A 24,705-nucleotide genomic window follows, 5' to 3' on the forward strand; every position below is an offset into this window, starting at 1 on the left:
TAATTTCTCTTTATCATTAAAAAAATTCCTACATCTCTTTTTTTTTTTTTTTTTTTAGTTTTTTTTTTCCCTCTGCTTGAATCTATGGCAAACATTCTTTTGTTTGACCACAACTGATTTAACGTTGTGTTGTTTTGTTCTCTTAGGGCTGCTGTGCTCAATCCCTCTATGGTCACATGCATTCCATCAATGATGCCACTTTCACAGCAAGGGTGAGTGTAGCGTCACTGTTGTGTTAAATTATTGTCTGATGAATGCAAAGTAATTTTTAGCAAATCAGGTTCTATTGTACCTGCTTGATCCTTCACAGATGTTTGTTTATGTGACATGATTGTGTAGAGCTAAGGGGAAGAAGGAGGGGGCAGGAGAAGAAGAGATTACACATATAAAATGCAGAATGTATAATGTATGTATGAATACAATGACAAAAGCTCTGGAAGGAATGTCATAATTGTGGTTTGTTCTTTATTCTCAAAGAGAACTGTGGCATCAGGGAGGGGATGCCATCCATGATGTGCAAGTGAAGTGGATTTAAGTGAGGAAGGGCTGTGCAAAGTCATCAGCCTCACTGTCTCCTCTGGAGCCATCTAAGTCCTATTGGAGATGGTCCTGGATGCTCCATAAGGAATAGTGAATGGTGTGAGTGACCAGAAGTTAGATGACAAGATGGCCACAGCTTAACATGAGAGGCAGCCATTTAAACAGATAAACATCATAAAGCAATGGTGAGGGAATCTTCAGTTACATTCCGTACTGTTCAATCCCTTATTATAACCAAGTAAAGACTCGAAAAGAAAGATAGGGAAAGAGATAAGTTTCAGGAAATAGTCAGATATAAAAATAAAAGAATTAAAAAAACTAAGTCTATGAAATGGAATAAAAGAAAAATGACATAGTAAGGCTAGAGTAGAGAAATTGGATGTATGACTTAGTAATGATCATCCATTACTTGAAATTCTCTTCCACAGGGCATAGTAATTGACTGTGTTCATACACGGTCATGGAAGAACAAAAGGGCATGGCCTTAAATTGCATCATGGATATATAGATTAGATGTAGCTGGCATGAGAGTCAGAGTGCTGATATGAGTAATGAGTCAGGAAGACCTAAGTTCAATTCACACCTTTGACATGAACTGATCATGTGACCCTGGTCAAGTCACTTAACTGGTTAATACTCCTAGTAGTGCTATGACTATAAATTAGAGATCTATCTATAGATTGCTGATCTATCTGTTGCTGATCTATCTGCTTTATTAGAACTTCTTGTGCTATTGCAATCACAGGCATGCATGGCTATATGAGCCACAGGGAAAGAATACTGGACTTGGAGGGAAGGACCCTCTTCTCCTCACCCTCTATATTATTTCCCTTAGTGATCTCATGGATCATATTATCTGTATAGTGATGATTCTCAAATCTACCTATCCTACCTCAAACTTTCTACTCATCTATAACCTTCTATCTCCAACTGCCTTTCGGACATCTGCACTTCTGGACTGGTTATCCAGTAGACACCTTAAATTCAATGTGTCCAAAATGGAACTCTTTATCTTTCCCTAAAACCCTCTCTCCTTCTACCTTCCCTGTTACTCTAGAGGGCAACACCAACCTCCTACTTCTTCAGGTCTCTACCCTAGAAGTCATCCTGGATGCCTCACTATCTTTCAGCTTCCCATATCCAATATGTTCCCAAAACCTGTTGATTTCACCTTTGAAAAATCTCTTGAATGTATCCCCTTCTTTCTTCTGACACTGCCACCATTCTAGTGCAGGCCCTCATTACCTGCACTATTATAACAGCCTTCTGGTGAGTCTGCCTGTCTCAAGTATCTCCCCACTCTATTCTACCCCCCATTCAATCACTAAAGTAACTTTTGTAAAGCAAAGATCTGGTCACTTCTCCCCTACTCAGTAAACTCCAGCGCCTGCCTCTTGCCTCTAAGATCAAATATGGAATGCTCCGTTTGATATTCAAAGCCCTTTAGAATCTATTCCTCCTCATCTTTCCAATATTTTCACAGCTTACTCCTCACTGTACTCTTTAATCAAGTGACATTGGCCTTCGAGTTGTTTTATGAACAAGACAATCCATCCATCAGTGAGAGTATTTATTCTGGCTGGCCAGTGTCTGGAATGTTCTTTCTTGCTCTATTGCAACTACAGACATTTCTGACTTCAAGTCCCATCTAAAATCCTACCTTCAACAGGAAACATTCTCCAGAATCTCTTAATTTTAGTGCCTTTCTTATGTTAATTATTTCCTATTTATCCTATATATAGTTTTCTTTCCATGTTTTTGTTTTTTGTTGTCTCCTACACATACATATAAATATATGTATGTAGGTACATGTACATGACAAATAACCATACAAAATTAGTATGTACAATTAATAGAATATTTAGATAAATATTACATTTTAATGTAAAATTACATTTTTAATGTAGAAAATATGACTTTTGCCATGCAAAAATTTAAATAATCATATAATATTAAAGGTAACACAAAAAGGTAAGAAAAATTTGATTGTCAAACGTAGGAATATGGGCTTTTCTCTGCTGAGAATAATACAGAAAGATCATCTCACTGACCCCACCTGCCATTCTACTTGTAAAGCAGCTTTTATTCAGTTGCACAAAGTAAAACTGAATAACTCTCCATAGAATGACCTGCTCTTGCGTCTTCCTCACCTTTTCAACTACATCAAATTCAGTTGCTTGGACCCAGCTGAGCAGATTCTAATAGCTGGTATTTTTCCATCTGTCAGTCCTCAAACAAAGTACATCATTTTTTAGTAAGGTCTCCTGTTCACATCGTCTCCCATGACCTACGCCCTCCCCATTGTTCCTCCTGGAAAGGGAAGAGAATTGATAGGTTTTGCAGCAAGTTCCTTGACTCTCAGGGATTTGGGATAGGTCTGTGGGTAGTTGCCATAAATTGGGAGGGATCAGGCTCTCCCTACATCACGTCTGTCACATAAAAATTACTCCAATGGGTTTGTATGTGGGAATTTGTTGCCACTGCTGAAAGGTCAGAAAGTTATGCTTTTTCTATAGTACTGTGTACAATTAGAAGCTGTGCTCAATTTTCAGAGAAAGCAGGTTAGTGTGATAAAATGAAGCCTTATCTGGGTAAAAAGAGTATATAAACTAAACTCTAATTTTCTCATAAAGTAAAATACTTAATTTCACATTGCTCTTCTCCAGTTAGCTCCAAAGTCTCAAGTCTTCAGTGTGGTAGATTAGTTATGTCTAGTTTCAAAATAGCAATATGGGCAAAATGTTGTTACTGCTACACTGTTAATCTAGCCTTGAGGAAAACGGGGAAAAATATTTACTCAAAAGAAAAGTTGAGGATGATAGTTGAAATTGTTCCGGTCTCACTGATGGCACTGGGGATGTTAATGGTGGTTTCAAACACAACTATATTTTTAACAGATTTATGTTAGAAAGGAATATTTCATTTAATTGACTCTTATGGGACATTTAGCAGAAGAGTAGTATATTACAACTTAGTTCCAGATAGTGGGGGAAAATATTGTTCCTCTATGATCAGGAGTGATTTCAATATTATACAATACAATAAGACCCCAGGATATATGTGTACCCTAAGAATGTGTTACGTGGCTTGCTTCTTTTACCTGTCCTAGTATAATTAGAAGAAATCTGAAGGGAGAAGGAATAGAGGTGTTTTTTTTTAAGTTGGACATGTTATTTTGGTAAGAAATATCACAGCTGGCATAGAAGCATAATTTGTCATTCTAAAGGAGTAAATTAATAAATATGGAAACAAAGTAGATTTGATTAGATTAAGGGGAAGAGTGCAATTTTGAACAACATACATTAATTGTACATGTGACAAAGGGTAGCACATGAATATAAGGTACAAATACCAGATGTCAGATCTCCTGATTAGGAGATGTTGAAATACCTTGTTAATCCTGAGAAGGAGTATGAAAATATGGCACCAGAACCATGCCCTAGGCTCTCATTAAAAGTTTCTATTAGCGGTCTTCTTAATTGACAATATCGAGTAACTTACCGAGAAGATGATAGTTTATTAAAACCACTGACACTAAAAAAATGTCCTTTTGATCAACTGGATAGATTTGAGCAGCTAAGCTTCATTATGCTTCAATAACTTACCTACCAGTTGAGATGAGCTACTTCTGAGGTGCTGGGAGTCTGAGCTTTTCCAGGGATATCCAAGTGCCCCTAGGGAACACAACAGTATAACACAATCCATATGAATAAGAAATAGCAAGACAGTGTGCAAATGCATTATTTAGTGCCTGTGTGGAAAGCCTAGATTTTAATTATTTAATATTAGCCTTGCTAATTGTTTGATGCCCTCAGGAATATGCATTAAATTATATTACTAGTGAAAACGGCATTTAAATATTTACCCTAAACACAATTTGAGAAAATGGCATAAGTTGAATTTTGTAAGCAGAATGTAAAATTACCAAGTGTGGTCTTAAGTCACAAGGTATATGTATGCTTAGTCCTAAACAGTTATATGAATTTTTATAATTTGAATTATGTGCACATATGGCAATTTTCATTGTAGTATCAGATCTTTTGACTTTATTTCTGATTGCTTTTCTGTTAGAAATTTCTTCTAATAATGTAGATTTAATTTTATGGCAACCTTTCATCCAGGCCTCACCCTATGAGTTAATAACAGAAACATATATTGTCTTCAATAAAAGTCCTACTCTTAAAGAAATCTTAAAGAGTAGTACAGCAGAGTGCATACTCAGAAAGGTTCTGCCAATCTGGAAAGACTTTGAAGAAAGCGCTGGAGACAAGCTTTCTCTGTGTTCTGTGGGCCACTGTTTCTAAGTATGGTGAAATTCAGAAGTCTGGCCATCAGGAGATGAATTTTTGGATGATGGAGATCAACAGATAAAAATACAAAAGTGGTCTGTGTAGGCCCTTCCACTTCCACAGCAACAGTGGGGAAATGGCACATAGGGCACCAGTAACTGCTAAGAATCAAACAGTTCTTAAGCTGCCCACAAACAATCATTGTTGGTATTCTTAGCAAGCATTTTTTTTACCATGGACAAATGAGTTTTTACTGTGGAAATGAATTATACACATACTGGCATCCTTGATATAAATGAAACCAGAGGAGATAAAGAAATTGTAGCTATGGCTACCATTTCAGATATCTCTTTCCTCCTGTGATTGCCAGTCCCAGACTATGGGTGGTTAGATAGGTGCAGGCTCTATATAATTCTCTTTTCCCTCCCCACATCCAGAATTGACCACATAGTCATAGGGGAGCTGCAGTGGAGGCTGAAGATAGCAGAGCAGATTCTGGTCCATGAGGTGTTCTATGTTACTAGGCACCACTTGAATGTGAATTTGCTGGAAATAGAGAACCATAGTTTATCATTCCTTAATATATTACTATAAAAGAATGTGCAAAAGTGGGATATCAAGCACAAAGGAGGATGGTGAAAGGGATCAATGACGTAGACTTCTGTATTGAGGATAAAGCTAACTCATACAACAAAGTGGCTAATCTGACTTGGTATTTTGAAGAATGGTGTTCGATGGAGAGATTTATGGAGCAAGTAGGCTTTTAATACCTAAAGGCAGAATCTAAAGATCATCATTTTCTTTTGAATGAACCTCTACTAAATAAACCAGAAAATATGTTGTTGAAATTAGGTTTGACTCCTTCAATGTTCAAGGTCTATACAAAGCTGTACAGACTCTCCTTCCATATCAGATAGGAAAGTAGAAATTAACTGGTGCAGTTACAGACAGTGATTGTAGCAATATTCATGTCTTTCCAGTGACTGAAAGGTCTATTATTGGAAACTGTATCAACTGTATTCCAGTTGATAGAAGAAATAGCACATTTCATTCAGTAGTGATTAAGAGAATGTAAAGGAGGAATTCTTCATGAATAATCTCTGGAGATAGCTAAGAGAGTGAAGGAATGATATAGTTATGTCTGCCCAGACTTGGTAAAACTAATTTAACAAACCCAGCAATATCGCTACTAGGACTGTATCCCCAAGAGATCATAAAAATGGGAAAGGGTCCCACATGTACAAAAATATTTATAGCAGCACTCTTTGTAGTTGCCAAAAACTGGAAGTCAAGGGGATGTCCATCAATTGGGGAATGGCTGAATAAATTATGGTATATGAATGTAATGGAGTACTATTGTACCATAAGAAATGATGAACAAGAAGACTTCAGAGAGGCCTGGAAGGACTTATATGACCTGATGCTGAGTGAAAGGAGCAGAACCAGGAGAACTTGGTGCACAGCAACGACCACAGTGTGCGAGAGTTTTTTCTGGTAGACTTGGAATTTCGTAATAAAGCAAGAACTTCTTAAAAAAAAAAAAATCCCAATGGTGGTTCTCAAGGCAAAATGCCTTCCACACTCAGAGAAAGAAATATGGAAGTCATTCGCAAGATGTAGCAGATCATGTTTGTGTATGTGTATGTGTTTGTGTATCATGTTTTGATTTGTTATATGATTTCTTTCATTTATTTTAGTCTGACTACATGGCATGACTATAGTGAAAATATACTCAATAGGAAAGTATAGGTAGAACCTATACAGAATTATATGCAGTCGTGGGGAGGGAGGGGAGTAGTGGGGGGTAGGTGTGGGGGGGATAAAATCTCAATTGTATGGCAGTGATTGTTAAACATTAAAAAATAAAAAAAATAAATAAATAATTTAACAAATATGACACACATACACAGGTCACAGTGGTTTGAACCATATGTCACAATTAGTGCAATCTCGAAGAATGCTTTTTCCATTGATCTTGATTATGAATGATTCCTAGGACCAGAAATCTTGTTTTATTCAGAGTTGATATGTGGAAAACATATTTACCGTTCTCATGGAAGAAGTCCCATGAAAATGTAAAAAAAAAGAAACCAAACAACCCAGGAATTCCTTACAGATAAAGAAGTCACCATATTTGTGACTGACATTTCATGGACTATCTTGAGTTTTAGAATACTACAAGACCTCTTCAATGAAATTCATAATCACTCTAAAAACCATTGACTTTTTAAAAATTTATTTATTTATTTAACTTTTCAACATTCCTTTCCACAAAATTTTGGGTTCCAAATTTTCTCCCCATTTCTCCCCTCCCCCCACCCCAAAACACCAAGCATTCTAATTGCCCCTATCACCAATCTGCCCTTTTTTCTAACATCCCTCCCTTCCCTTATCCCCATCTTCTCTTTTGTCCTGTAGGGCAAGATAACTTTCTATACCCCATTATCTGTATTTCTTTTTCCTAGTTGCAAGAACAATATTCAACAGTTGTTCCTAAAACTTTGAGTTCCAACTTCTCCCCATCCCTCCCTCCCCACCCATTCCCTTTGGGAAGGCAAGCAATTCAATATAGGCCATATCTGTGTAGTTTTGCAAATGGCTTCCATAATATTCATGTTGTGTATGACTAACTGTAATTCCCTCCATCCTATCCTGCCCCCCATTGCTTTTATTATCTCTTTTGATCCTGTCCCTCCCCAAGAGTGCTCCCTCCTCCCACTGTCCTCCCTTCTATCATCCCCGCCCCCTGCTTATCCTCTTCTCCCCCACTTTCCTGTATTGTAAGATAGGTTTACGTACCAAAATGAGTGTGCATTTTATTCCTTCCTTTAGTTGAGTGTGATGAGAGTAATCTTCATGTTTTTTCTCTTACCTCCCCTCTTTTTCCCTCCATTGAAAAGTCTTTTATTTGCCTCTTTTATGAGAGATAACCTGCCCCATTCCATTTCTCCCTTTTTCCTCCTAATATATTTCTCTCTCACCGCTTAATTTCATTTTTTTAAGCTATGATCCCATCCTATTTAATTCACCCTGTGTTCTCTCTCTCTCTCTCTCTCTCTCTCTCTCTCTCTCTCTCTCTCTCTCTCTGTGTGTGTGTGTGTGTGTGTGTGTGTGTGTATGTAATCCCACCAACTATCCTGATACTGAAAAAAGTTTCAAGAGTTACAAATATTGTCTTTCCATGTAGGAATGTAAACAGTTCAACTTTAGTAAGTCCCTTATGATTTCTCTTTACTGTTTATCCTTTCATGCTTCTCTTGATTCTTGTGTTTGAAGGTCAAATTTTCTTTTCAGCTCTGGTCTTTTCATCAAGAATGTTTGAAAGTCCTCTATTTCATTGAAAGACAATTTTTTCCCCCTGAAATATTATACTCAGTTTTGCTGGGTAGGTGATTCTTGGTTTTCGTCCTAGTTCCTTTGACTTCTGGAATATCATATTCCATGCCCTTTGATCCCTTAATGGAGAAGCTACTAGATCTTGTGTTATCCTGATTGTATTTTCACAATACTTGAATTGTTTCTTTCTAGCTGCTTGCAATATTTTCTCCTTGACCTGGGAACTCTGGAATTTGGCCACAATGTTCCTAGGAGTTTCTCTTTTTGGATCTCTTTCAGGAGGTGATCAGTGGATTCTTTTAATATTTATTTTGCCCTATGGTTCTAGAATATCAGGGCAGTTTTCCTTGATAATTTCATGAAAGATGATGTCTACGATCTTTTTTTTGGTCATGGCTTTCAGGTAGTCCCATAATTTTTAAATTATCTGTCCTGGATGTATTTTCCAAGTCAGTTGTTTTTCCAATGAGATATTTCACATTATCTTCCATTTTTTCATTTTTTTGGTTTTGTTTTGTGATTTCTTGTTTTCTCATAAAGTCATTAGCCTCCATCTGTTCCATTCTAATTTTTCAAGAACTATTTTCTTCATTGAGCTTTTGAACCTCCTTTTCCATTTGGCTGATTCTGCTTTTTAAAACATTCTTCTCCTCATTGACTTTTTGAACCTCTTTGGTAATTGAGTTAGCCTATTTTTCAAGGTATTATTTTCTTCAGCATTTTTTGGGTCTCTTTTAGCAAGGTGTTGACTGGCTTTTCATGCTTTTCTTGCATCTCCCTCATTTCTCTTCCCAGTTTTTCCTCCACCTCTCTAACTTGATTTTCAAAATCCTTTTTGAGCTCTTCCATGGCCTGAGCCCATTGAATATTTATTTTGGATGTTTGGGATACAGAAGCCTTGACTTTTATGTCTTTCCCTGATGGTAAGCATTGTTCTTCCTCATCTTAAAGGATGGGAGAAGATATGTGTTCACCAAGAAAGTAACCTTCTATAATCTTATTTTTTTTTCCCTTTTTTGGGCATTTTTCCAACCAGTTACTTGACTTTTGGGTCCTTTGTCAAGAGTAGGGTATACTCTGGGGACCTGTAAGACATCAGTTCCTCCAAGGTGGCACAATCAAGTGTTTGCTGGTCTGGGCACAGGGAAGGATTTTTGTGCCCAGAATCTTAGCAGGCTTCCCTCTTCACAGGCACCTGACCTCCAGTTCTGCCAAGTTAGCACTGGGGGGGGGAGGGATTCAGTCAAGCTGTGGGGACAGGGCCACCATTCAGTGTAAGACAAAGACCATCTGCCTCAGGGTGGCTACACAGGGCTGAGGTAAGATTGAGCTCTTTAGTGCCCCCAGGGTTTTTACGATCCAGCTATGGTCTCAGGCTGCTGTAGGGGCTGCCCTGAGAACTCCTGCTGCCTCCCTGATGTGAAGGCCCTTCTCCCTTCCTGGCCAGCTGAATAAACCCTGTCACTGACCTTTGGCACCTGCGTGTTGAGGGATCTGCAGACCGTCTGCTGCTGGGAAAGGGGATTCTGAGACTGGAGATTTTGCCCTGGAGGGCTGTTCACAAGCTGTGCGTGCCAGGCCAAGGCTGGGCTGGGCTTGGCTCAGCCTGTGGAGCTTGGCTCCACATCAGGTGCAACTGATGTTTCCTGTGGGTCTTTCAGGTCACTCTGGGCTGGAAATTTCCTCCACTCTGTTGTTCTCCACTTCTGCTGCTCCAAAATTTGTTGAGAGACCCTCTGTACAGGTGTTTTATGGGCTGTGTGGGGGCAGCCTCTGTATGTGTGTCTTACTACTCTGCCATCTTGGCTCCGCCTCTCAACTTTTTTTTACAATAACACAATGTAGTGAGAGAGCATCCAAACTCTGAGTAACTAAAAGATGAAAATTGGTGGTAAAACATACCTCCCACCTCATGGCAGAGAAAGACAACTAGTTTGAAATATAGACATTGTCAGAGGAATTCACTGTATTGAATGATTTCACTTTATTGGTTTTCTTTGTTTTAAGGAAGGTTCAACTTGGAAGGAGCCATGGAAACTTTTAGCAAATATTGATGTTACAACAGAAGTCAGCCTGATGAGCAAGTGATACCAGTCTAGCGGCAATTGTAGAACATGGTGTTCTGAAGCTCCTTATTATATAGTTCAACATTATTCTGGCTTGCTCTGGAGGAACGTAACACATTTATCTAGATGGGATAATGGATTGAGTACTGGGCCTTGAGTCAATAAAATCCAAATTCAAATACAGCTTCAAATACTACCTACCCCGCTTCACCCCCTTCCCTTTTGTTTGCCTCAGCCTCATCAAATTTGAAGAGGGAATAATAATTGAAGCTACCTCCCATGGTAGTTATGGGCACTTTGCACAGTGCCTGGCACACGGTAAGCCAGCTTTATTATTCAGTTGCACCATATCTCTCACATAGACCTTTTCCTTTCTTCTCACATGGCAGCTGCCCTAGTGGAGGCTTTCCTCAACTCTTCCTCCTAACCTCATTCATTCCCCATTTTAATTCATCCTTCATATTTCTACTCTAATAATCTTCCTTATGTTCTACTCTGTTCAGGTTACTCCTCTAATCTTTTTGAGACTCATTGGAAATGCATCTCAGAGTAGTGAATGTTATGTTTCATCCAGGATGGATCCCAAGAAGTGGATTTCTTCATTGTGGATACATGACGTTATTACAGTGGACATTCCCTCCAATTAATCAACTAATAAGCATTTATTAACTACTTACTATGTGCTGGGTACTTAACTCAGCTTCTGAGATAGAGGTTATATTGAAATAGTCCCTGACCTCAAGGACCTTGCATTTCCACAGAGAAGAAAATATATATAAATATAAGTATCTAGAGAATATAAGGAAAATGAATGTAAGACAGTTAAGGAAAGGGATTATCACTAGCTTCTGTGGAATAATAAGGAAAGGCTTCAAGTAGAAGGTTCAACTTGAACTGAGTCTTGAAGGAAACCAAGGATTCTAAGAGATAGAGGCAAGGTGGGTGAGAATTACTGGTACAGAGGATGGACAGTGAGGGTGAAGGCATGGCAATGGGAGGTGGAGGGTTATGTGATATGAAAAGCAAGGTGGATAATATGTCTGAGCTCCAGAGTGTAGAGAATAATGTGTAAGAATACTGGAAAGATAGGAAGGGGCTCAGCTGTGAAGAGCTTTGAAAGTTAGACACAGTTGTTTATATTTGATTCTAGAGGTAATAGGGAACATTTGGAGTTTACTGAGTAGAAGTTTGTTATGGTGAGACCTGCACTTTAGGAAATGACTTTAGCAAACAGTGAATTTGAATGAGAGGAGACTTGAGCAGGAATATGGTGACTAAATAAGAGGCTTTTGCAAATAGTACATTTATTAAGCATCTTATTGATTGACTGGTTATTCTAATAGGGTCTGAACCAAGGTGGTAACTGTGTGAGTAGAGAGAAGAGGCCAGATGGGAAAGACAGTGTAAAGGCAGAAACAATAAAATTTGGCAGTTGAGTAGGTACATGAAACAATGGAGAGTGAGGGCTCTGGGATAATGTAAAGGTTATGAACCTATGATACTGTAAGAATGGTGGTACCTTTCTTGACACAAATGAGAAAGTTTGGGAGAGGAGAGTCATTAGAGGGAAAGACAATGAGTTAAATTTTGCATATATTAAGATGTCTCTTGGGCATCCATCTTAAAATGTTTAGCAGGCATTTGGTAATGCAGTAGTGAAACTCAGGAAAAAGTACTAGGCTGGATGTATAGATTTGGGGATCATCTGTAATAATGGTAAAACTAGTAGGATATGGTTGTGACAGAGAAAGAGACAATAGAGAGAGAAGAAAAAGAACCTAGGACAGAACCATGGGTAACACCCTCACCAGGAAGTTCACAGGATCTGGCAGTTGTGAATCTCAAAGCAATTACAAAAATGATGTAGTGCAGCATTTTCATTTTTCAGGTAAGGAAACTGAGACCTATATGAGGAATGTGTCTTTTCCTGGCTCACACAACTATTTTCATTCCTTTGTATGTGAAAAAGAACATAGAGAATTACAGGTCATGAGATACATCTAAACCTTCTCAATGTGCAGAACTCCCTCATACAGATGAGAAAACTGAGGTCCCAAGAAGTTAAAATGCACAAATAAATACATCTTCTGCAAGTCAGGGAGAAAGTTTTAATATATTTTCTCTAATAGACCTTGCACATTGTAAGCCTAAAACAGCAATATGTATTTTCTTAGCTCACCATAGAAAAGAAAATTCTGGTATTGTATTACAATTTTGAGTAGCACACTTTGGAAATGTATCAAGTGTAAATTTTCCATTTTAGAGGTATGAAAAGAGCTAAATGTTGCAAAAGCAATTGGATCGAAAACTCGACAGGTATAACAAAATACATTTGTGAACTAGGATAATATCCAGCTTTTGTACCTTGAGATTTTTTATTAGATCTAAAGTAGTTTACCTTGATCTTTCTGTCTGCATGTGAATATAAGTACTTGTTTTATACTAATTTTTCCTTAAAAGATGGAAAGAAGCATTTCTTTTCACTTGTAAAGGCTTAAAAGGAAAAACTATCCTATCCCCATTTCATCAAAAGACATTGAATTTCTAAATTTTGCTTGTTGTCCAAGCTCAAAGACAATGTATAAGTTCAGGCATTTTTTAGAAAGAAATGCAAATAGCATTTGGGTCAGTCATGCATTGATCTTGTGAAGGACAAATGATGTCAAGCTGTACTTACAACAAAAAGAAATTTCAATTTTGTTTACCTCTTCAGCAATCCAGCTTGATGTCAGCTACCATTTAGCTGGGCCAATAATATCGATATTTAATGTCAGTTCTTATTCATTACTGCACCCAGATGATGCATAAGTTACAGCTTTTAGGTGTGATGTGAACTATAAGAAAGTTACCCATTGTGATCAGGTAAAAAAAAACCCAGAATAACCCATAATAGAAAAAGGTGGCAGGCTATTTATTCTTTTATGCTATATTTGAAGTCTCAGTTTATTTTGCACAGATTGAAAGTTTGTTTTGCATTTCTCAAAGACTGAAAATTATAGTAGAAAATACCTAGAATCTCATCTTGTAGGAAGTAAGTGATCTTTCAACCCTGTGTCTTAAAATAATAGTTGTGGAGAAATTTTATGTCCATGAAAAATTATACCAAAGTGAAAAATAATTTTAGTTTATATAATGATTCACTGTTTTCTAGTTTTTTCATATAATATATATTCTTATTTGATCCTCCCAGGAATGCTATATGGTAGCTATCTTGGCAGTCAAATGGCCCTATGGATAGAGCACTAGTCCTGATGTCAAGAAGACCAGAGTTCTAATCCAGTCACTTAACCTACCTCAGTTTCTTAAACTGTGAATAAAAGGAATAGATATTGATTATGCATATATTGTACATGAAAAAATTGAGAAGCTAAGTAAGCTACACAAAATTATTCAGCCAATAAGTTGTGTGGTGCATTATCCATTCAACAAACATTTATTAAATAGTTACTATATACCAGGTGTTGCAGATAAAAAGAAGCAAAAAATAGTCCTTGATCTTAAGGTGTTTATATTCTATTGGGATGCTTATATGTGCCCAGCAACTACACCATCTTAGAGATTTATGATGTGGCATTGACTGCCAAAGGCAATTATATTTAAAACCAAATATAGTCCAACTCCTTTCAGAGCATTGTGTTTTCTTTTGTAGCTCACTTTCACCTCTTACAATTTTCCTTCATAACCCTGATATATTCTGAGTACTTGATGTTCTTTTATACAACATTATATTAAACATAGACAATGTATTTGGATCTAGAGCAGAGAGTGGCTGAAGAGGCCATTTGATTGGTTGGTTACTCACCTTTGGGATTGCCATATTGGGCCTGGGGCTATTACCATAGTGATTCCAGAGTTGCAACTCATCTTTTTCTTAAGCATGTGGTACTTTTTCTACTATGCCACATTCTTAAGACAGATAGACAGAGAAACACACAGAGGCCGAGAGACAGAGAAACAAAGAGAAAAGAGGAGAGGAGAAGACAGGAGAGGAGAAGATAGGAGAAGAGAGGAGAATAGTCTATTACTTACCTATATTACTATGAATAAAATAACTACATAAGAAAAATTCTTATAGTTATCACCAACCAGGCAAGTATTTTCAAAGACCTAGAAGATTATTTGCAAGAGAAGAAAATAAATCTAAATACTGTATGTGTCTTCATCTACTTTTATTTTGTTATGGATAAGTTAACATTATCATCACTGGAAAGAAGAACATTTTAAAACTTAAAGTTTCTTAATGCCTTTTGGGTTTGTGTTATAGTCATTTCCAAACATATCTTCTTTCTCTGATTGTATATTTCCCAGTATTCAGCCTTCCCTCTAACATAAAATACCGTTGCACAAAAGCAGCTACTATAAGGGCTTCCTTTCCATGTGTATCCAACATTCTCCGTCACTAGTTCCCTACCCCTGCCCCAAAGAGGGAAGCATCTTTAATTATTTGTTCTTTGGGACCAACATTACACATTGCAATTATTTAGAGTCTGGCTTATTTTCGTGTTCTGGTTCATTTATATTATTTTAGGCAGTAATAGTCTTCTCCTGGTTCAGCTCACTTTACTCTATATGAGTTCATATAACTCAAGGAATTATTTTCTTCTCACTCTTTTCAAAACATCTTTAAATTTTTACTGACTGTTTAAATTTGTGATGGCTCCATGAAGAAAATGTGACACTATTTTCTAGTCCCCAGTTCCCTCGATAAATTATGTAGCTGCATAATTTACAAAGAAAAGGCAGCATGGCGTAATGGATAAAGGGTCGGCCTTCGAGTTAGGAAGATTAGCGACTAAGGCCTATCTGTGACACAGACTCATCTGGTGACCCTGGGCAAGTCTTCTCATACCCTCACCCCCCTCCCGCCAGCCTAAATTAGAAGTTGCAGACCTGTATCCATAGGAAAAGGTTTTACACTGAGAGATTGTTTATTATAGTAATGAAATCACAGGTACTAATGGATACTGTCACCCCCCCCCCAAAGAAATAGGAAATTATTTTTATCATCAAAAACAGCTCCGTATCCATTTTCAAATAATTTTAAAGTTGTTTAATATGAAAATTGTAATAAAAATTTTGAAACAATGCTGCTTCCTTAGGAATCTGTTGTTCAGTCATTTCAGTCCCATCTGACTCTTCATGACTCCATTTGGGGTTTTCTTGACAAAGATATTGGAATGGTTTACCATTTTCTTCTCTAGCTTATATTACAGATGAGAAGCTGAGGCAAACAGGATTAAGTGACTTGCCCAGGGTCACACAGGTAGGAAGTGTCTGAGGACAGATTTAAATTCAGGAAAATCAGTCTTCTAACTTAAGGCCCAGCACTCTATCCACTGTGCTACCTACCTGCCCCACTTACAGAAGACACTAGAAACAAAAAAAAGCATTTTCAGGTTTCACATTGGGTTTGGTGGAATGAGCTGCATCACTAAGGCAGCCAGTATTCTGGTTTCCTTTATCTAATTGCACAGGTTGTGGTTAATAGAAAAAAAACTAATGGTCAGAAATACCAATTAGTTTGAGCCTATGTGATATCAGAACAGCTTGTTAATTCAGTTAAAAAATCAAGCACCCTAGTAATTCAGCTTCATGAAGGCTCCCAAATGGAAGATTTTACTGTTTTTCTTTTTTAACTCCTCTTGTTCGTGTGGCATTGTACAACTCCCCCCATTAGAGCAGTGAGTATGGTCTACTCAGAGCTCATCTTCACCGGAAGTGACGTCATGTATACCAGAGGAAGACCCTCATTCCTCTGTTGATAAAAGTAAATTGTGACCTGTTCATTTATTTCTTTTGTATGTGTCATAAAGTCATATTTGATCTATGTTAAAATTAGTTTAAAAATATTACTGAATTCTTTTAGGACACCAGAGCTATTAAGGCATTAAGATCCCATGAAACGTGTTTTTAGAGAGGACCCTTTTTTGTGAAAACATGGTCTTTGAGGCAATAAGATGATCTCTGATTAAAGATATATTATGTTTATGGTGCATTCAGCCCTTCAGGTGAGATCAGAGGAGGGACCCAGCAAGTTGGCCTAAGGTAACCTAGGTCAGCCTTGGTGATCACCTAAAGGAAGAGCGCATGAGATCCACAGAGACCTGTCTAGAGCAGTAGTTCTCAAATTGTGGTCTGTGACCATCGCTGGTCACTGAAACAATTTCAGGAGGTTTGTGAATCTACATCACAATGTACATCACAATAATACTAAAATGTTATTTACCTATTCAGATACTCTCTTTTCCAACTAAATGTCTGGTTAAGGCTAGATTTTTCTTTATGTACTTCAACAAAAAGCAATATATCACAGTGAATTGAATGCAGAAGCAAATATGAGAATCCAGCTGTCTTCTATTAAGCCTGACTTTTTTTAAATGTGTAAAACGTCGCCATTCTTCTCAATGTTTCAGTTTTTAAAATATTGTTATTTTTCATTAAATACATTTGTATTAATATGTAATTAGTTTATTATTTATGAATAAATATTTTCAAACTATCTATTTTAAATTTAATACATTAAATATTGATAGGTACGACTGATATAAACAAAAGCTCTTTGGACTTGTCAATAATTTTTAAGAATATAAAGAAATCCTAAGACCAAACATTTTGAGAATCCCTGACTTAAGCTATCTGAAGTACCAGTATACCTAGAATTGTGCTTGGCATATGACAGCTGCTCAATGATTACTACTAATTAGATGATTGGTTAATGAAGAACATTAGGAAGCTAGCTCTATTTTAAAAATAGATTTATATGAATATAAACATATATAGGTTTTATGTATATATTATTTGCCTACATCTATATATACATATATGTATATATTTATAGAGGTGGGTGTATATATGCATATTATATACATTCATTTGTGTGTATAGACGTACACATATATACATGTGTACCTGTTTAGATGTGTGTATATGTATATATGTGTATCCACACATACACACATAAATATTTCCCCTAAATAATGAGACCTTCTGAAGATATCGTTTAATGATAGGCAAAGTCTTTGGATTAGGATATGATACTTGTGCTTATTCTCCTATAAATGTGAAGAATGACATAGGTGTTCAGATAATGGAGGGCATTAAAAGATCATAATATATAGGGAAATGTTGAATACATAGTCTCTGAATTACATAATCAGAAAAAAAATTGTCACACCAATTTGCTCTTAAGTGTAATTACAAGAAAACTTGATTATCTTTTTAAATGTGGTTTTGTTTGCTTAATTGTGTGTTCTCGGGCCAATGTGACCCAATGTATCCCTACTTCAAGAAGTGACTGCTGCTTAACATGCACAACTACAAGCAGTGCTGAAGACTTTGCCCTTCCTTCTCAGAGGAGAAGAATTAATTTGTACATCCCAAGCAGGCACTGCAGCAGGAAAAAAAAGAGGTTTTAAAAATTACACCTCCTGGCAGGATATTATAATTTCCTATAGCGGATTTATAATGTGGGCTTGGGGCCCAGCCTAAGTCTTTTTCTTTTTTTTCATCTTTTAAAAAAAATTGCAGCAACTGACTTGAAAACCTCAAAATTTTACTCTCCAGAAGAAATTGTGTTTTAAAAAAAAAATCAAGATTTCAGTTAGCCACTATCTACGTCTTCCAAAGTCAACCAAAAAGATTTTTAACTCTTTTGATATCTAATATCAATTTTAATGTTACTTTTTTATGCATTGGGGACCTACCTGTATAAGGAGTTAGTGATTCCCACATATCTTTTATTTTTATTTTCACATCTGTCTACAAGCTGAATGGCAAGCTGCCAGTTATCTGGTTCTCATAGAGCCTTCAATATGGACTCATTTTTCCATTTTGATGAGTGTTGGGAGAATCATCCTTCCGTGATCAAAGGGGAAGAGCATGGCTGGATACTATTTTCTACCAGAAGAAAGAAAGAAAGATGATTAGTAATACTTGATGCTTAGTATAGATACTTTAACATAAAGGTTTTCATGATTACTTAACTATATAATTTTTATTGATCTTTTTTCTTTTTTAATATGCTTTTTCAATTAAAATTGTATTTTCCTTCCACTCACTTAAGAAAATAGGAAAACAAAACTCTTATAACATGTATATATAGTAAATATACGTTTTTAGGAGTCCAGGAGTCCAGAGGATTGAAGATGGATCACATACCCCACCTTCTATTAGTAAGGTGATAGACTTAAAATCCATAATGATACATGTATATTTGGATATGGCAAATATGGGAATTTGTTTTGTTGAACCATGAATTTTTGTTGTGAGATTATATTTTTTTAAATGAGGAGATTGGTGGAAGTGGCATGTGGGAGAGCAAATAAACATTTGTAAAAAATTAATTAATTTTTAAAAATATGCATAGTCAAGCAAAACAAATTCTTACGCTGGCTATGACTTGAAAATATGTATCTTACTATGTACCTTGAGCTCACCATCTCTTTGGAATCATGTTTGGTCATGGTGTGAATACAAAAAGTCTGTTTGTAGCATAAGATTTTTGAAAGAAACCACCCTACTAAAAATTCTCCAATTATGTTTTACATGACGAATAATGGATATACATATGCTAAAGTTTATACTTGTGAGGTTATAATTTATTTTAAAGTTATTAAACCAATAATTTAGTATCTATATAAAAATGCTTAATGAACCAAAGTGTCATTGTAGAATGACTGGACAATCTGGTACGGTAGAATTTGTAGTCATAAGTCCATTTGTAGCCATAGAATATTCATTTTGTGTCCAATTTTAACAGCACGTATGAGACTTAGGTAGGGCCTTTTAATCTCTGTAAGCCTCAGTGTTTTTATCTGCAAAAAGACAAAAGGTAATTAGCTAGATTATATGACATTTTAAATCCTTTCCAGCTCTAAATCTATGATTCTATGTTTTGTTTTCTATATATTGAAAGAAATCATGTTAGCAACCTCCCTTAAGATTAGGATTAAAATTGTTAAAACTAGTTAGTAGAGGTAGAATATGTCATTATTTTTATTGTCAAATATTCCTGTACAAAAAACAAGTACTGTCCTATAGTCCTTCTTTGCCTTACCAGAGAAAGCATGGAACTTAATATTTTGCTACAATTGGTAAATAATAACAGTACTTCTCTTTCCACTTTAAGATGGCAGTAACCAAAGTATGTTTATGGAACATGCACAATTGTGACATAAATACTATGGTGACCTCACCTCATTCATAAATTTTCTTTGTGATGTTTCCTGTGCCTATGTCCAGAATTTATGGAATTGATAGCACTCTAATACCAAATAAATTCATCACAGCTTATCACAGTGATGTTATTACAGTAAATACCATATTAATCAATAATAATTGACCACATTAAAATAGAATATGGCCAAGTAGAGTAACACCTTAGGTTACTGGAACAATAAATAAAATGGATTTAGTGGGTCTATACATGTCAGTTTCTGTAATGATAATGAGCTCAAAAAGAATATTTTTATTACACTAAAGAACATCATTGTTAATTCTGGAAATATCAGAAAAACTAAAGCATGACTCCTCCTCATTATATCTCTAAAGTTTTAGAAATGAAGTTTTCTATGTGCTTTCGAAATCTGATTTGGTTCTTCAAACAATCTGTGAAATGAGTGAGTTGCAAGACATCCTCAGTTCCTTATTCTAGGGCCAGCTATCTGACCTTAAATCAAGATGGGTGCTGCTCATGCTTCCAAAGAGTTGCACTTCACTCTTTCCCTTTTATTGGTCTTGAAGTATAGAAGAACTAAATTCATAGTTAAAAAGAAAAACAGATTGGTTATTTTAAGTGCTCATCTTATCAAAATTGTCATCTTTAGCATACTGCTTCAAATGTAGTCCCAACTGTGGTAGGCTTTTTTTCTTTTCAAGTTCAGTGAGCTTAGACTTCTTATGCAAATTTATGCAAAAACTGCTCCAAGTTGATACTGTGCTGCTCTCTTGAAATCCCATGAGGAACGTCTTACTTAAAGGGGGAGAAAGATCCCCTGTGTTTTACAGAGCAAGACAGAACATGTGCAGTATGTGTTGAGGAAAAAATAATGAGCTGTCCTTTCAATGTAGGAGTGATGGAAGGGAAGCACAGTGTGCATTCCTAAATCACTGAAATAAAATGTCTATTAATACAGCTACAAGAATTCCTAAAGTGCAGCAAAAAGGGATACTATTTTATATTTTATCATCTCCTAAGATTTATGAATTAGTCAGACTCAAATAACATCTTTATAGGCAAAAAAAGTTTGATTATCAATACACTGTAACGGGGTTGAAATTTACTCTCAAAGGTGATGTGCAAAGCTCCCAGCTGAGATCTTAATGACCAGAGATAAATAGAATAATGGGGAAAAGGAAGTGAGAGATTTCAGAAGCAGATGAAACAGAGTAGCTTGAAAATGAAGGATCAGTGACAGAGTTCAGGGGACCCTACATGAAGTGTGAGAAGCGGTTGTGGATGGCATGCAAGGTTGGAGAAGCTGAAGTGCTAAATGCAGATGGCATGGGAAAGTGTATATAAAAGTGTTCTTAATGTCACTTATGTAAACAAATATGAAGATAAATTATCCATTGGATCTGTGATCTCATAAGTGTAGCTGATTCCTCTAAGATTGCAAACTCTAGCCTCTACTGTCGGGGAAATTTGAGTAACTGCTTACGATAGAACTTGAAGTCATCTCAGATCCAGAACCCTAATACCCATACCTAGGTTGTAGGACTCTGGGGTCCTTTGCTTCTAAAGTACTATGGATTGGGAGAGCTGGAAGAAAACTCAATGCTTATTTAGTCCAAACCCCTCATTTTACAAATGAAGAAACTGAGGTCCAAGGAGGTTAAGGCGCTTACTCAAAGTAGTGGCATCAAGAGTGGGGTTTTAACCCAGGTCTTCTGACTTCAGAAACAGTGTTCTCTAGCACTTATGCCTCCTGGCTATTAAAATATCATTATGAGGAGATTGTGGGTGAGATGGTACCAAGAAGGAGACAGACAGTTTATTACTCATAGGCAAGGAGGCTTGCAGCTCCCTGGTCTAGCATTCCCATGGGTGCACAGATCATTGGTGACTTGAGTGTATCCTGGGATGAGTAACCCAACTGAGATTCTAAATTTCTTGATCTCTGCCATAATATATGATTGTTTTGTGAGGTACAGAATGGCAGAGGGACCTAAGGGGCAGTCACCTGTCTGGTGGTCTGGACTTTGACTTCTTACACTTTTATTGGACCTCAAATGGGATTTGGGAGCCAAGATGGTGGAGTGATTGGTAATTGCCATCTCCCTCCCCTTGTTGACCTTGAAGAACCCAGAAAGTATCTCCCCAGGAAACATCCTGGAACAGTGGGAGCAGCAGAAGGGGTAAATAGTCTCTTAGCCCGTGAGGCTAGGAAAATCGCTAAGGAGGGTCCCTCTTGCTGTGGCTGATGGGGACCAGTGCAGGATCAGAGTTGTCCCAGAGAACCTCACCTCAGCAAACTGGGAGGAGATCCTGAACCCCAGGGGGGTGAAGCCCACAACCACTAATACCAGGACTCCAGGTGTGCCTCAACACCCCAGGGGAATTGAGAAGACACTAGCACAGAGGGGATTATCAACCACTGAGCTTGCCTGTGCCCTAGCTCAGCAGAGGAGACCTCCTGTAGCCAGACCACTCCTCCCCCAGCTAGTTCCAGGATAACTCCAGGAAAAACCAAAACAACTTCACCTGGCCTCTGCTTTCCAACACCAGCCAGCTTAGCACCAGGTAAGCTGCAGCATTTTAGCTTCTACCTGAAAGAACCACAGGTCACAACACACAAATCCTCAAGTTTTAGGCACAAGAACTGTGGGACAGAGCCCCCTGTGCCCCAGATGCAGAAATCTACTTTAAAATCCAGGAAAAGAATGATCATCATGAATAAGAAGCAAAGCTGAAAAGACCGTAGAATCTTTCTATGGGAATAAGAACCAAAGCACAAATACCAAAGAGATCAGCATTAAGACTATACTCCCATCTGAAACTTCAGAAGGGAATATGAACTGGTCTAAAGCATAAAGAGAATTCTTGGAAGAGCTCAGGAAGGATTTTAAAATGAGGGGTTTGGACTCAATGGTCATTGAATTTCCTTCCAGCTCTCCATTCAAGATTCATATTTAAGTAACTAGGTGGTGCAGAGGATAGAATGCTGGGCAAGGAGTTAGGAAGTCAATAAGTCCATTACATGTTAATATGCATAACATTTTTATCAAAAATAATTATTTCCTAAAAATTATTTTGAAGCATGATAATATTTTCCATTTTGGCAAATTTCTTTAACTTCTGGTCTAATTGAAGTCATCTGGAATCTGCATTAATATATTGTGGCTTTGTCTTGATTGAAGTATTTGAAGAAAGTTTGTCCTCATATAAATATGCAGTTGAAAACAGTGAGCATTTAATGACCTTTTCAGACAATTAAGGTTATTCTTATTTGATACTGCACCTAAACTCAATAAGTAGTTTCTTAAAGGCTAATTGCAAATGTCAATAAACTTTTCTTACTCAGTAACATTAAAATCCATTGGTCTGTTTTGCACTTTGAATAGTTTTTGAAATGTTTCATTATACAATGTTAAAATTCACTAATACCATCACCAATCTCATCAGAAAAATCTTTACATATTGGGAAGATGTCAGACACTCAGTGGAAGATACAAGTTTTTCAAATTCTAATTTTCACTTCAATTTTGTCATTGACAAAAAATATTGTCAATTGTTTTTCTTGAAGTGACAGGCTCATTGCATTCATTTCTGAAAAAAACAAATCTGCCAAATACTCAAGTCTGAATAACCACAGTTTTGTTAGTCACTTTCACTAAATGAAGCTAGAAAAAATATGAACTGAAGGGATTTGTTAACAATAAAATAAAGATTCTTGGAAATCCAAATAAAATAGGATGGCACAAGAAAATACAGATTGTGAAATTACTTTACTAAGTAAGGGCCTAGCAATAGACCAGTCTTCACAATCATTGCATTTTTAAAATATTATTCAGTGTTTGTATTGCCCAGTGGCCCTCAAATTCATTTATCAAAGAAATCATCTTTGATATATATATATATATATATAGTCTGTAAGTCTTTGGCCTCTTTCACTCCTGGCACCTGAACCATATTTTCCAACATATTTTCACGATCCTTTCCTGGCCCTATCTGTTCATTAAAGTCACACCCAAGTATGTGTTGATTTAATTCTGGAATATCTTATCAGCTTCTTAATGAAATTTCCCTATCCCTTCATCCTTTGTACCAGATGATGATATAGAAGTTACAATTATTTTCATGGCAGGTTTTTATAAATACTTATCACAAATATCACAACATAAAGTGATCAGATAACCCATGAAATGATGTTTCTTTTTGCTTTTTGAACACATGATAAAACCAACTTAGCCAATTCCTTTCTGCAAGAAAAACTTTGAGCCATCTTTCCATTTGCTTATGACTTCCATTGTTCTTCTGTTTCCATTTTTAGTTAGAATGTCAAGAGTAATATTTATTTTCTCCAATACTATGCACAATTTTTAGTCATTCAAAGGTGTTTTTAAAGTTTTTTTTTTATTTCAAGTTAATGTTTTCAGTTCTGTCATTTCTCAGTTGTGTCTAAGTATTCATGACCCCTTTTGGGGGGTTTTCATGGCAGAGATACTAGAGTGGTTTGACATTTCCTTCTCCACCTCCTTTTATACATGAAGAACTGTGTCAAACAGGGTTTAGTGACCTGCCCAAGGTCACACAGCTAGTGAGTGTCTGAGGCCAGATTTAAACTCATATGATTATTCCTGATTCTAAGCCCAGTACTGTATCTGTTGTACCACCTACCTGTTTACAAATATTCTAAAACTGTTGTTTATAGTCCCCTCTGCCCCCACTTTTCATCACTCTGCCACTACTAAGTGGCAAGAGAGGATGTCACACAGGATAGTAAGTCATTTTGTTTCATGAGTCACTATGACCAAATAATTCATTATTATGTGTCTTAACCACTGGTGATGAATGTCTCCTAATTTAGTTACCGAGGGTCAATTCTTGATAAGTTGAGATTGTCTGTCAAGAAGGCTATACTTTTATGCCTTTCTAGCATCGCAGAATTTGATAGAACTTGCCCTCTACTGGCATAGCCTTTGAGAACACAGGATCATGTCCACGGTACTCTGACATATCAGAGTAGAATCTTGCAGAAGCAGTATAAATGTAAATATGACCTTGTAAGTCATTCAGGTTTGGGGCACCCTATCCTGTTCCATAACTCTATGATTCAGCATATGTTGTCTGCCATGCTTATAATGGATTATTTTCACATCTTCACTGATTAAAATCTCTCCCTATGTGAAAGTCCAATTCTGGTGCATGAGCCACCTCTTTCATGAGTACCTTCTACCATGTTTCCAGCTCAGATTAATCTCTTCTCCCTTACCTATCTCATGAAATTCCCTTTGCCCTTCCCTACATACTTTTC

At 36.7% G+C, this 24,705-nt stretch overlaps 1 protein-coding gene and 1 pseudogene across 6 annotated transcripts in view; both read left to right on the top strand.

Moving 5' to 3' along the window:
- SPAG16 (sperm associated antigen 16) overlaps nucleotides 1–24,705 on the top strand; it is a 1,246,090-nt gene that overhangs the window by 880,989 nt on the left and 340,396 nt on the right. For all 6 annotated transcript variants that reach the window (XM_072617486.1, XM_072617488.1, XM_072617489.1 and 3 more), the window contains one exon: nucleotides 147–212. In XM_072617486.1, coding sequence (XP_072473587.1) covers nucleotides 147–212 — 66 coding nt within the window. The remainder of the gene's footprint in view (nucleotides 1–146; nucleotides 213–24,705) is intronic.
- On the top strand, nucleotides 398–5,998 carry LOC140510895 (actin-related protein 3 pseudogene; annotated as a pseudogene).

This window comes from Notamacropus eugenii, chromosome 6 (genome assembly GCF_028372415.1).
Source record: "Notamacropus eugenii isolate mMacEug1 chromosome 6, mMacEug1.pri_v2, whole genome shotgun sequence".
NCBI lineage: Eukaryota > Metazoa > Chordata > Mammalia > Diprotodontia > Macropodidae > Notamacropus > Notamacropus eugenii.